Genomic DNA, 15071 nt, shown 5'->3' on the forward strand with positions numbered 1-15071 from the left:
GATATATAGAATCAAAAAGGCCATACATTAAAGAAAAAATATTTAAATAGTCTACAAGTTAGAAATAAAATAGGCTTACTATGCAGTGTTCTCGCTGAGTGCTTTTGGCATGGCGGGTCGCCATGCTTCGGCTGGTCACCGCCATGCTCAAAAGATACCACCAGGTATTTAAGCTAACCGTGCTCGCGTGGGGATCTTAAAGGACTTTTCGCTCATGCCGCCTATGGCGCTCGCTTGTATGGTCAAGCGCCATAGTACTTTTCAATTTTTTTTTACTTTTTGCAAGCATCCACACGGTTTGTCCCACCGCCATCCTTCAACCTCAGCCCAGCGAGAACACGGCTATGTACACAAAATGTACAGTTAAATTTACAGATATAGTGCAGAAAGTGAACAGTACAGTGAATGATTGATTAAATTGTAAAGTCACAGGCATGCTTTTAGATAGAGGGCCTTCTTCCCGTATGTTGGACGGGGTATTTTGAAATGTGGACGGGCATTTTCGAGTGCAAGGACTGGGTCATTTTTATTAATAAATCTTAGAAAAAAGGGAATATCGTCATTAAATCGGGCTGGGACGATAGTCCGCCATGGTCCGCGCCAAACTAAATTTGCATGCTGCGCGCTGATTGGCTGATGAAATTTGTGTGCTTGGCTCTTATTGGCTGCCGAGCCCTGGTCCGGAGAATTCTGAAGCTACGCGTTTCCCGAAGCTCCTCGTTTTTTCGCGCACTTTGACAGAATTTCATTGAAACCTCATTAAATTGACGGAAGATCGCCGGAACTAGGTAAGGTATGCTGGATTTGCACAAGGTTATTTTTATCTGTCAATTGACAATAACGTAGACGACTTCCATTCTGGTCCCAAATGTTTATTTGGCACCTGTTCACCAGATCACCGTCCATGCGCGCGCGTGCGCCGTAGTGTAACTTTTCTGCTCGCGCCGCCCACGGCTATAGACTATATAAGATAAGATAAGATAAGATATTCCTTTATTGTCCCACATGGGGAAATTTCATTGGTGCAACGCAGGTAGATACAGAGGTAGATCCAGAAGAACAGATCACTTATAGGAAGTCTGAAAAACACTTTCAGTAGAAGATCTCCTACAAATAAACAAACTCCACAAAACTCTGCGCACAATAGGAGCAATACGGCGCTCGTTTACGGCGAACGGCATAACATCAGACGGCTTTTATTTAGTAAAAGCGTCGGAATCGGCGCAATACTCCGCTCCTAAGTGGCGGAGTGTGATCATAATTTTAGCTTTCCGCCTGCCTGAATATTTTAAGTTTACATTTTTTAAGTACTTTTTGCGGACAACATTATTTGGACGTGGTGTTTTCAAATCCTATCTAAAAGCCTGGTCACAGGTGTTTAGAAGTGTTCATGAGTCCAACTGCAGAGGGAAAGAAACTGTTCTTGTGGCGGGAGTTTCTGATCCAGATGGAACGTAGCCTCCTGCCTGAGGGGAGTGGCTCAAATAGTCCATGTCCAGGGTGTAATCTGACCTGCTTGTCCCAGAGCCCTGAAGACATACAGGTCCTGCAGAGATGGAAGTCCGCGGCCGATCACCTTCTCAGCAGAGCGCACAATGCTCTGTAGTCTCTGTTTGTCCCTGGCTGTGGCTCCAGCGTATCACGCAGTGTTGGAGGAGGTGAGGATGGACTCCATGATGGCCGTATAAAACTGCACCATCATCCGCATTGGAAGCTTGGCTTTCCTCAGCTGCTGCAGGAAGTACATCCTCTGCTGGGCCTTCTTGATGAGGGAGCTGATGGTGGCAGTGTCCAACTTGGGCTTTACCGTGCGGACAAATGCCTGACATAGCTTTGTAAATACCTTGACGTTTTTTCAGTGTTGACTAGTTGCAGCAGCTTGTACACAAGGGGAGATTGGCAAGTTTTGACATGTTGCTTCTCTTAGAAACGTCCACGTTAAATGTACACATACATGTAAAACAATCGGTAAAATGTGCCTGATTTTGAGTTTTCTATATCTTGATTTGCCTCTAGATTTATAGTTGGTTGAGAGTTTTGCCGCACAGCCAGTTGTTTTAAGCAGGCCTATCATTTGTGAGGCTGTGTAATGACGGGTTTGTCGTGCACAGTAAGGGTGTGTCTCACTGACAAACTGAGGTTATGGCTTTTTTTTTTTTTATTTTTTTTTTTCATTTGGTTCTCCTGCTCTGTCTCTCTTTCAGTTACACCTGCAGCCTGTGTTTTCTATTGAATGATGGGCACGTCGCCACTGTCCCGGAGAAGGCACCGCTTTGGGACATGTGCGAGAACGCAAAAGAACAGATTATGACTTTGTCCTCTAATGATTGACGGCCAGAATGACTCCACTTATTCTTGATTTGCAGCAATTTCACGCAGATTATTTTAGTAATAGTCCTGGTCCAAATCAGGTTAAAATTGGCCTGAATTAGGTTATAACAAAGAGTGGACTAAACCAAGACTTAACTATGACTTCAAAGTAACTAACAATTTGACAAGCATGTAACATTTTGATTTATTTATTTATTTTAGTGTCCATATTAAGATGTTCAGACCTTATTATGTCAGTCCAGCTATTAAATAGTGTACTGGTATTACTTTAGGTTTAAGTATCGGATAAATAGTGTAAAATGACCTACAAAAGTGCAGACATATCCATTTTATACCCTTAATTATACCCTCATATGCCTTGTGTACACATTGTGCTCTACAAATAAACTTGGCTTATTTAGAAATTTACAATGTTTTTCCCGTTTTTATTTTGGCTTCTTTTACTACATTTCTATTATAAACCATATACTATGTTCAAATTTGGTATATGTTCAAAACTGCAGTCATATTATATTGATATTTCTATATTTTGCCCACCTCTACTCAAATGCAGCCTGTGCTTATTTTAAATTGACTATCGGGATTTGAATAGCAACAGTCTCCTGATTGATTCCTTTCTAAGTCGATACACTTTGAAATGCCCTGACTTAGCATTAGCTATAATTTGTTAGCATTAGTGGCTAGCTTCTTCAGTGTACATCAGTGTAAAACGTAAAAACAGTGGCAGCATTTATTGGTTTGACTAGAACTCCCTTGTTGAATGTGGGTCACTTTCTGATGGCGAGACTCTGCAGTAATTCTTAATGGCATAAAAACGACACTGGCGTCTTGTTTACTTTATTGAATAACAGTAATAGATTAAATTAAGTTGAATTAAAGAGTTGTGTTTTCCAATGGGTTGTATTTCCGAGCATGAATATAAACACGTCTGCGGTGTAATTTACTGTGCGTGGGCCTTTAGTGTTGTGTATCTCTTTCTCTTCCATAATATTTTGTGATTTAGCATTACCCAGATACTCATCTATTATAAAACTTGTATTGAAAGTAGAAACTCATTTGAAGTCTCAATACTGAACGGAATGTCAATGATACGACACAACTGGAAGCTTCCTGAAAAGTTTTAGAAAGGTCTTTATCAGAACTGGGATAAGACGACATGGTATAATTGATGAAAGTACAATTATTGTGTTGAAAAAATTACACCGCATTTTATTATTGTGATTTTTTTGTATCAAGCCTTTTTCTTTGTAACAAACACCAATTAGAGATTGACCCTCCAAATGATCAGACAAGGGATCATTGATGTTACAAATATAATTACATGAACTGTTATAGAAGTAGTAATTTGTTGCCAAGATAGAATATTATACACAAGTCTCAGTGGTTTTCTGTATTTTGATGGCATGAAGCTGTTAATGTGTAAATGTCATGTTTTCATTAGTTGAATGAGCAGCTTATTGAAATATTAGTAATGTGAAGATTGTTTTTGAAATTTTACAAAATTGTATGTCAGGCCATACTGTAAAATATCAACTATATCTTTTATAATAAGCGTTTCCAAAAGAAACATTTGTCTGATGCTTAAATCTCAACTGATCCATTTAAAGCCATGTTTTAGCGCATTTCTTTTGGATTGACATATTTTAAATATCCATTAACTCTTCAATTATAAGAGTATAATACCTCTTGTAATCGGTGCATTAAGACGTCAGCGCTAAAACCAGAAGTGTTAAGTGTAATATGTTTTCAAAATTATTTCAGTACACAGTGTATATTTGAAACCATCTAGGAGCATGGAGCGTTAACACATGTCATGAAGAACTTTTAAATTATTGCAAGAAATGGGTAGCTATTTGATACCAAATAGATGCACTTGGCCTAATACCTAAAAATTGCAGCCTGTTAGATTTGCATATTGTGATTTCTATTAATTTTCTTTCCCTTTTGTGAATATATTTGCTGCTTCTTGACCCAGAAATGCCATGGAGTCTAAATTACATAGCGCATGTCCAGTGCCCACATAACTGAAGTATTTTCTGCCTCTGTTTTTGCTCTCAGCGGTGGCACATTTCCTTCCTGTCTCAGAACAGTGAGTGTGGCGAGGAGCGCAGACAGCTGGCCCTGCACCCATGAGAGGGGTGTGTCACCGCTACATGTGTTCTATGTCTGCTCTTATGTCATATTAAAACCCTCCACGCACAAGACCAGGGACTGTTAAAGTCTTACTACTGACCACTATGAAATGCACTCAATAATACGGGAGTTAAAGCGATAATGACAAAACTCAATCGGGTAAATTGGGGTCTAACTATTAAACTTGAACTATGCACAACACAGCTGCATGAACGCTCTTATAAATGCTGTTTTGATGCATTGTTCTAATGATTATGATCCAAGAGCTCTTTATTTTAGAGTTGCGTTGTAAAATCTATAGTTTCCCATCTGTGGCAGAAGTAGAGCTGGGTTTCGATGCAAATTTCAAGAATCGATTCGATTCCAATTTTTACGTTTCGAAATAGATTTTTTTCCGATTTCTCAGATCCCATCCGATTTGCTCCGATTTCGATCTAATTTCCGATTCGATCCGATTTCGATTAGATCCGGGGGTTAATGTTATTAAAAATGAAAAATGTATTTGAACCGTTTCCTTCACTTCATGACTGTGTAGAGAAGCAAAATAATTAAAACTAGTATTATATAAATATTAAACAGCAAATCTTACAAGTATTGGTAGTTACTGATGAAAAGGTTAAGGGTCAATCTACCTTCAAGAAAGATAATCCAGGAGTCCTGAATTATCTTTCTTGAAGGTAGATTGAAGTTCACTGAGGGAAATGTAGAAAAGAATTTTAATAAAAAAAATAAATAAAAAAAACGATCTTTGGACGTACGAATCGATAATCGGTTATTAATATGCGAATGGATTAAAAATCGAAAAATTGATTATTTCAACCCAGCTCTAGGCAGAAGGCTAAATAATACACTCAGATTTCCAAGTTAAATAAACTGTAAGATAAGTATTAGTCCATAATTGCGGATTACAAGTACAGATAAAAAAAAAAAAAACTAGGTAAATAAACGTGCCAATTAAAGTTGCCACTCGGTCAAGCTTTTACGGTTAAACAATTAATTGGTTAATCTGTTAATCGGTTAACCGTGACCACCCCTAAATAAGTTGTATTAGTTCTGATAACCAAATCTAATCAGGGTAAAAGCTAAAAGTTGAAAACAGAAATCTAAGTGAATCTGAGTACCATATTTTCCGGACTATAAAATAGTTTTGGCCGGGGTGCGACTTACATTTATACTTAAGTACTTATACTCTGAAGCAACTTATATTGATCTTATTTGTTATTTTCACACTTGCAACCTTTGTGTCATCCTCCAGTGCAACTTGTATATGTTTTGCTTTTTTTCTACTATGCATTTTTTGGCTGGTGTGAGTAATACTCCAGTGCGACTTATAGTCCAGAAAATACGGCAATCAGATCTTCCATAGCATCAGTTTTGATCGTTGATGCTGCTTGATGGGAAGCTCTAGTCACGCCTTGGCCCTGATCTGTCCTGCTCCGGTCTGGATCAGGATGGACAGAGGCGTTTGGACCTGGGCCAGGACGAACACACAGAGCTCTCTTTGGCCAAATGTGTGACCAGTGAAGAGCCCTGACTCAGCGGCGCAGAGCGAACCACATGCACATGCATGCAACGCACTTAGATTTCTGTTTTCGACTTTTAGCTTTTACCCTGATTTCACATGACTTTTGTACTCTGTTAAGTTATTTTTATAGGCCTGGGTTTGTTCTTTCCCTTAGACCTCCCCACTGAGGTAACCATCTAGTCTAGATTCTAATAGTCCAGATTCTAGTTGTACTACATCGGAACTACTCAGAAAATAGATTGACAACAGCTTTACATATATAAAACGTATCTTCTATTGGTTGATATGAGTTGTATGAAACATTATTAAATATGGTGATGTGTATTAATTAGTGTTGTCACAATACTAAAGCGTAAAACCCAATATCGATACTGAGGAAAGCAGAGGAAAAGGATTCATACTCTATTAGAGGTAGGCATTATATATCAACATTTTGATAATATCACTAATGTTGTTTAAATAAAATCTGAATTATGTAGAATTTTGTAAAATACATTTTTTTATTTTGATAACCCAATCAAATCTTGACTTTTAAAATTTTTTTTAGACAATATATTGTCATTTCCACCACAAACTATTATGTGATCTTATTCTAGTTCTTATCTGGAATAAAACAACCAGCTTACATCAAATCTCTTTTTGATAAATGAGTCCTCCTCACAGTCCGTTCAGTGGTTCGGTGTTTATTATCATTATTTTACAGGATCAAGTGTGGTGATGACAGCGTTTCGCTTTACCTCCGGTTTAGCCTTGTAGGTTGTAATCCATCCCACTTAACGTTGCTGTTGCTAATGTCCTTACAGATAAATGGCTAAAGCTCTGGCTTTAAGTGAGCAGAGCCTTTTAAAACTCTCACCAGAAGCGACCCCTCGCCACAAGAACATTAGCACTGAAGTTTGTGTGGGAACATATCTTTCTTTTCCCGGACAATAACTTGGGGAAAAAGAAATAAGTGAAGCTTATGTTGCAGAAGCTCTGTTAAACCTTTTTCTGTGATACAGTACATGATGGCACACATTATACTGCACATACACCACAGAAAAAAAACGCTCTAACACTAGACCTTCTTGATGAATCATGAGCTATTGGACAACAGTGAATGTCGCTGTTGTTTGGTTGTGGTGTCAATACTCGTGAATTATAAAATGATGTTTCTTGTCACAATAATCCTAAGACTAAAATTTGATAATGTGACATTCCTAGTTGAAAATGTCATATTATAGTCTTGAGTTTATTTGTTTATAGACCTGATATAGCAAGTGATCCAAAGGCTTGTCGACTAGCCCTATTTTACTAAAGCAATTTCCAAAAACAAAAGTAAATTTTTGTTTACTTATACCAGAGGATGTCCAAAATCACTGTCTGACACTTTTCGAATTGCTTGGTTTCAGATGACATCACACCTATGACTCGGAACTGTAGAGTACGATTATTCAGCCAAGTTTGTTTTTATTGTGTTATTTAGCATGAACACTCTCATTCACGTGGATAATTGATAAACATGTTGCATTAGTTTTTCTGAACTGGATTCAAGAGGGCTAAAATGAGGTATGACATGCCCATATTGGCAAAGCTGAAGTTGCTAAAAATGTGATTTTGGCTGAATCAAATCTAAACATTGTGGAAATCTGTGCCAATTAAATGTACAATTGTTGGAGTCTTGCAAGACATCGGCTATCAGACAATATTTCAAACAGTCATTGTTTGGGCCCTAATCACATCATTGTGCTGTTGTATTGATATGGGGATCGGTGATGAGGTAAATATTATAACAATGATTCAACATTTAGGTTCAACAGTATAACTGTCACAGGACTCTCCCATCTGAGAGTGAGATCACTTTCTTTAAACTGAGCCAGAAGTTTTGATTGAGCGCGTGATGAGGTTGAAGTGCTTAAGAGTAAAAATAAGAGTGTTTTGGACAGGATGAGAGGAGCACTGAGGAGAGGCTCTTTAGTCAGAAGAGGCAGGACGTGACATGTAGAGTTTTTCTTGGAATGTGTGACAATGGTGCTGCGTGAGAGATTTACAAGACTCCTGTCAAACACTTTGTGCAACAAAAGATTGGAGCTCGGGATCCATCATGTCCATCAACAATATTTAAGGGTGTTTTCAGGTTACTGTGCTTCGTGGAGTGGGTCCAGTTCTCACTAGATTTGGGTCTATTTACTTTACTTTTGGGTCTGTCCTTGTTCAAATGCACCGCTGATCATTCACCCAAATGCCGTTCCATGAGCCACATGAGTGGCCATCAGACAACAGCCTTCAAACAAACAGCAGCACGGATATGCACTTTTCACCTGTGGCAAAAGTACCGCACTGCTGCTGATAAAAAATCTTTCTGAGGGTCGTGCAGAGGCAGGGGGAGTGTCTAGAGGCAGGGGGAGTGTCTAGAGGCAGGGCGAGTGTCTAGAGGCAGGGGGAGTGTCTAGAGGCAAGGGGAGTGTCTAGAGGCAGGGGGAGTGTCTAGAGGCAGGGGGAGTGTCTAGAGGCGGGGGAGTGTCTAGAGGCGGGGGAGTGTCTAGAGGCGGGGGAGTGTCTAGAGGCGGGGGAGTGTCTAGAGGCGGGGGGAGTGTCTAGAGGCGGGGGGAGTGTCTAGAGGCGGGGGGAGTGTCTAGAAGCAGGGGGAGTGTCTAGAGGCAGGTGCAGTTTTTGGTTCAATTCCAAGCACTTTTACTTTGACAGACCTGGATGGAGTAGCCTTTTAGTGTGCTGAGTGTTCACATAGGCCCAAAAAGCACTTTATTAACAGTGGACCCGGACGGCCGCGGTCTGTGGCAGAAATCCTCCACCTCTGCCGGTCTGCCGCGTCCTTTCCCCGCGCCTGTCTGGGCATTACGACCTGACGGTGCTCAGGAACGGTTGCAGCTCGCTTGTGATAGAAATGGGTTCATAACCATGCATTCACTCTATTCTGTTCTGCTTTGGGTCAAACCTTTATTCATTTCAAAACTCCCTTGTCTCTTTCAGTGTTTCAGACTGCTGGATAAACCAGGCATTTGGTTCAGGCTGCAGAGAAATGCAAAGGAGAAAATGTAAACTGGATTTCTAGTAATAGGGTTTTTTGTTCACTGAGTTGATTTTGAACATGAGGCCATGAGCACTCTCCGAGGTCAGGATCAGCGTATGGCAAACAAATGAGTCAAAATTTATCCCAACATTGAGTAACCCTGTTCTATACAGTGAAGGAAGTAGTAATTACCCCCCTTGTCCTTAATTGTCCTGTAAAGTAGTCAAGATGAATTGATTAATCGATAATCATGGTTATTCTGGTTTCTAAAATTTATTAAGAACTAAGAAAATATATAATTATGTCAGTTTTAAATGCAAAAATACCCCCCAAGTACAGATTTAATTAAAATAAATGAGGAATGGTATTGTGTTAGACATGTGTATCTGCCATTATACTGTTGCTTGGTGTCAATAATCGCGAATAACTGTAAAGTCATGATGCATTATACAACTTATGATCCTGTTGTACATTAAACCTCTGTGCTCTCCTCTTCTTCGCGCAGTCTTTCATTCTTAAACAGCGCTCTCTGTTGGTGCCAGACTCCGATCAGATCGACATGACTCAGAGGACTTTGATGTAGAAAATGCTTTTTGTGCTGGTCATTTAGAGATGAGTGGGGCAAATGTCATCTGATGATTAGACTCATTCCTCTGTGTTCATAGACAGGATGTCCTTTCTGTGGATTCTGATGCCTCTCAGATACGACCGAGCAATTAATCGAATTGTGAACAAATCAAGATCAAAGTTTCAAAACAGCTTTGTTTGTCAGTAAAAATAGACTTTTGAGGGATACATTTGGCTTTTTTTTAATTGGATGGCACTGATAATAAGTTCTTGTTTGTTAAATTCAAGATTACAATCCATATTGATTTATTTTAGTAAGAAATTAAATGAAAATCACAATTGAAGAATGAAGGGTAATACAGTAATTTTAACCATGGACTTTACTGTGATGGACTTTTTCAATTGCAGAGTGGCTTGTCATGTTAAATGCCATTTTATTTTTTGTTTTTGCCATTTTCCCCTCAAATATATGTTCATGTTCTGATTTTGAGTGCGACAGTGTCAAAGCAAATCAACAGGCGTCTCATAGAGTGATTTTCGTACTCTTTTACACCATGTTCTTCCTTTGGCAAACGATTATTAGTGCACTTCAAACTGTATTTTACATTTTAAAGTTGTGGTTCTCTTTGTTTCTCTCTCTGGGATGAAGAGGTGCTAACAAGCTCCTCGCGCTGCTGTCATCAATCTCACTTCCTCTATTTTTAACCTGCAGCTGAAGGTGAAGAAACCACATTATATCCACAGGAGATGTCAGCTTCTGCTCGTCTGTTTGCACATGATCAGATGTGAAGATTTATGCTGCGTTATTGTACAAGGATTGGTTTTTGCTTATTTATTTGGCTGCAACAAAAGTTAGAGAGTTATATTGTGCCGATATTGTCACGCCTGACTTAACAAAATTCATGCTTTATTAGAAAACATTAATTAATTTTTATCGAGACCGAGGTTCAGTCATGTCTAATCGTCAATGATATGCTTAGGGTTTTTATTTGAGTCTTTATTTGGTCTACCACCAATCCTCTGTCAGTAAAAGCATTTGTTTTTGAGCAGAAGAATAAATTGGGCTTTTTCCTGGCTACATGACTCTCACTGTCGGTCCTTGTGTATGTTCATGAAATCAATACTGAGAGCCATTTATATTTAGTTTGTGTTGCTTTTTATTGGAAAGTACTTTGGCCACTTTGAGTGCTGTAAAGGGCTCTATACATAAAGGTTTGTTTATTGATTTTATTAGTTTTGGAAAGAAAATGTAAAATTTAAATGAAAATCATGATCAATATTTTATCCTTTTTATGCCTTATCTTCCAGCCTCACTACATTGCTTTTTTATAGGTCAGGCCGCAGTTACAGTAACAGAGTTTGTAGTTGGTGCAAAATTGATATCAGCCCTATATTTGAGCCAAGTTATGGGCCTTTGAGAAGATGTGCTGAATAAATTGCATTATATTGACATTTGTTTTTGTGCTCCAGGTTGAATTCACCATGACACTTTTTTGTTTGTTGGTTTTGTGCTTGTCAATGCTGTATTTCCAAATGTTTAATGCGGTTCCGGATTGTTCTTCTTTGTGAGCTTGAGTGTGTGGGGTTGCTGACCACAGTGCCCCGCTGTGGTCAGGCAGACACATGACCTGACACGGATCACACACACATACAAAGCCCTCTGTGTCTGAGCCTGGATTAAAATGTGCTTGATAAAAGACCTGCCTCAAGTCTGGCCTTGTCCAACTCTATCTCTGGTTCCTCCTCCTCTGTGTTAATCCGTCTCCTTGACGGTTTGATTCTCTCTAATCATGTTTTTTTTGTTCTGTTCTGTTCTATAAGTTGTTTTGTATTATAGTTGCACAATATTTTACAAATGCTTAATATTAGGGCAAAATACTGATTGTATTGTAACTGAAATTGATTAACAAAAAACAAATAATCAGTTTTAAATCTGTCTTAAAGAGAAAGTAGAGGTGGTCATTCAAGGTGTAATATGTAAACGATCTTTGCAATTTTTTGTTCAGTCAGACAAAACTGTAAATTAGCCTGATGGCGTCATCTAGGCCAAATAAAATAGTGTGTTTCCGGTAATATTGAAGAAAAAAAAATTCAGGTAGATTTTTTTTTTTTTTAATGTTATTTTAAAATCTTGCACAGGTTTTGCACATTTTTCTTTTCTCAGAAGTGAGCGCTTCGCATTGAAGTGTCCTTATTGGTATGCAGATATTGAATAAAATAGTTCTCTACATCTATACTAGTCCAACCACAGGAAAAGAGCCGTGGTCCGCACCGTGGTCCGCTCTGTTGCGGTGCCCCCTCGCCGTGGTCCGCGCTATTTTTCTTATTGTCAGTACGTGATGTGAGCACTTTTCGACCGTCACGCAAAATACTTCACTGCTGCTGCCCCAGGCCCTGGCAGCCAGTCTGCACGCTGACCAAATATGAGCATCTGCGCAGGTTGCATCTGCAAACATGGATGCGCCCGTAGGTAAAACAAAACCTATCAAAAGTGCGGCAATTTTGTTGTCTTACAATATCTCAGAGGATTTTTTTCCCCGCAGCTTTTGGATTCTCTCACAATTTGACATTCTCGAAATGTACGGCCAGTAAATATGCGATGAAATGTTTAAGGTCAGGGTTTTTTTATTTTGAAATTCAGAAACACACTTTTTTTTTTGGCCCTACTTGTGTCCATGGTGTTATTATGTTTAATGCCATACTGTGGAACATTCCTGGAAAAATGTTAACACCCATTGAGATGAGCAGGTGGCGAACCCTCCACCAGAAAAGTTAAAGAACTTTTTTCTGCCACCAGATATCTCAACATTCGTTATGAGACAGTTATGAAATATAATTGCATGTATTCCATATATTGTGCAGCTACAATGCCCGTCTTAAATGGCTTTTCCTTATTTTTGGTGTTCTGGTTGTCCCTGGTGCTGTTTTAACCCAGGTGCTGGTGTGCCTCTCCTCTCAGTGTGAATGGAGCAGTGTGCGAGTACGGCCTCTCTGCTGGCCTCTGTGCGGGAGCAAGAGAGGCAGTTTGAGATGCTGAGTCGAGCCCTGGAGGAGGAGCGCAGGTCGTGTGCTGGCACCCTGCCCCGCCCCCTCCCCAACATGCAGGTAATGAGGAGGACAATCCCCCCAAAAAGACACACCATCTGAACTCATCCTCTGCATCTGTACCCATCGAGACGTTCCTCTGGTCAGTGATGTCCAGAGTTCATCTGATCCATCTGCATCATGGTCCCTCATCCTCATCCCGTCTGAAGCACTAACACTGAAGAAAACACCTCTAAAGGGCTTTAGCAGTCGTTCATGCTGAATATTGGACACTAAGGCTTCATTAGTAGTGATCAATCAACGCGAACAAGTTCCATTCAACAGCATATTTAAAAACAGACCCTACTGATAATAAAACCAAAGCGCTTCATTTTTGTTTAACTTTAAAAAGATTCAGACTGATCCATTCCCTGTTTTCTATCGCCGTATCACAGAGTTCTATCCTGGTGTTTCAAAACTTTGCTGAATCAAAATGAATCTAATGCTTATGGATAGGGATTTACAAATACACAAATTTTTATATTTGAAGTTTGTGCTGCCCGGTGTTCGAGTAGTTCATGCGGCAGCAGCACATATGCCTGGCTTTACGTGCAGCTTTAAAGATTTGAAATACCCAACAGAGCCAAATATCCATCTCAAACTGGACAGGATTGGATTTGCAAGTCTGGATTCAAATCTTTAGGATCTGGTTTGAAATGCCCAATTTTGGTCAGATTTGAACAATAAAATAAAAACCCCTTCTACCTGGATTAACCCTGATGGATTATGTATGAAATACTGACCTCTGAACATTTAAGCTGATTTAGTGTTTTGAGGAAAACCAACCCCTGTCATTCATCAAAGGAGACGCGTGTCCCAGCGCCTGCTCTGTCCACAACTTTCACTTTCAAAACAAAGTGCAGAAAGTCACATTTTTCTGTGGTGTCGTGTTCAGTTGTTAGGGACAGAAAACACTCGTCTCATTAAGATGTTCAAACTGTAACAAAACCCCAAACATCAAACTTTGAGAAAAGGTTGGGGTCAAGTCTGTAAAGTTGATGTACAATATTATGCCAAATTAATCTGATGAAGTAAACAAATTCAGGCGACTAAAGCCCTTTTGAGGAGGTTGGAGCTGCTTTCAATCTTGTCATTGTGAGTTTTCACCATTTTCCTCAAAGTTAAAACCTCATATGACTCTCCCATTGGATACCATGTTTCATGTTTGTACTGTTTGCTTTGATCAACAGATATTTGTGCTTTGGTTCACTTGTGTCGTCGCGTCTGACTTGCTCTTTCGCTTTGATTTTGGGATAAAGTGTCCCACCGGTACAGTCCACGCCCTCTGTGCGCTCTTATCGTTGGCTTGTTGAGTGACTTCATGCTTTTATTGTACAAGGTAGACACACCTACGAGCTCCCTGTGTCCTCATTGACTATTGACACACTGCGCTAATAATGCAGAATTTACAACGGGCGACTACAAACCATGACAGGAATGTTTGTCAATGGGTTACATAACGTGTCATATCATTCTGAGCAGCTTACTTTAAATATTAGGCGAGGGAAGGCAGAATGCTATGGTAAAGTTTGGTCGACTAGTCGACTTATTAAAATAATCATCATATCCATACAGAGACTAAACAGACTTTAGAATACATGCCAAAATACATTTTACAACATAGACGGTGGCATTAATAAAGCAACATAAATAAAATATATATATTTTTGATTTTTTTATTAATTATATACTTTATAACTATTTTAAGTTTAACATTTTGTGTTGCATTTTCAGAAATGCATTGAAACTGTGGCTGTGGCTTGATTATCACATCTTTTGATTTGTAAGCTTATTAAAATGATGTGCAACAGCAAAAAACTGATAACTTTCTGATCATAATACCTCTGATTACTTGCATCAGATTATACAATCTTAAAGTTCCAGAAATCGGATGATCAGATTTTGGTGTGTAAAAAAATCTATAGGTTACACAAACATCTCAGTTGTTTTAATGACCGCATTGGCTTGTCATCCGGGTGTGACTCTGATAAAGTGAAAGGGGTAGCACAGGTATGACGTGTTGTGGATAGTTAGCTTAGCATTAGCCAGTTGTAGTTATCTGTAATGTTTACATAGCCCAGAGGCTCCAACATGCCTCTGCCGCGCTCCCAGGCTGCAGCCCAGAGCTCAGCCTTCACTGACAGGTTCCCACACGCTCATATCTGCCCCTCAACTTTACTCCTGGGAACTCAAGTCTCGAGTTTCTTTGTCAAGACCTGTAAATTGTGTTTGAATAGCGTTCTCATTGAGTGGTAGATGGTTTAAAACTGGTTAGATTAAGCGATTTAGCGCCTCATTTTGATGGAAGTCTTTTTGTCACATAAAAAGGGCCTTATTGAATCCGGTGCAGTCGGTGTTGAGCAATCAAACCCCTCAGTGTTACCTGGGCTGCAGGGATTAACACATGCACTGTGTTCTAAA

At 39.4% G+C, this 15071-nt stretch overlaps 1 protein-coding gene across 1 annotated transcript in view; it reads left to right on the top strand.

Annotated features, from left to right (window-relative positions):
* Window positions 1-15071, top strand: part of ctnnd1 (catenin (cadherin-associated protein), delta 1) — a 49067-nt gene that overhangs the window by 1960 nt on the left and 32036 nt on the right. The window contains exon 2 of the mRNA XM_072463914.1: window positions 12526-12671. Coding sequence (XP_072320015.1) covers window positions 12531-12671 — 141 coding nt within the window. The 5' untranslated portion in view covers window positions 12526-12530. The remainder of the gene's footprint in view (window positions 1-12525; window positions 12672-15071) is intronic.

This window comes from Eucyclogobius newberryi, unplaced genomic scaffold (genome assembly GCF_026437365.1).
Source record: "Eucyclogobius newberryi isolate DKJ021-1_F unplaced genomic scaffold, fEucNew1.0.hap1 SCAF_4, whole genome shotgun sequence".
NCBI lineage: Eukaryota > Metazoa > Chordata > Actinopteri > Gobiiformes > Gobiidae > Eucyclogobius > Eucyclogobius newberryi.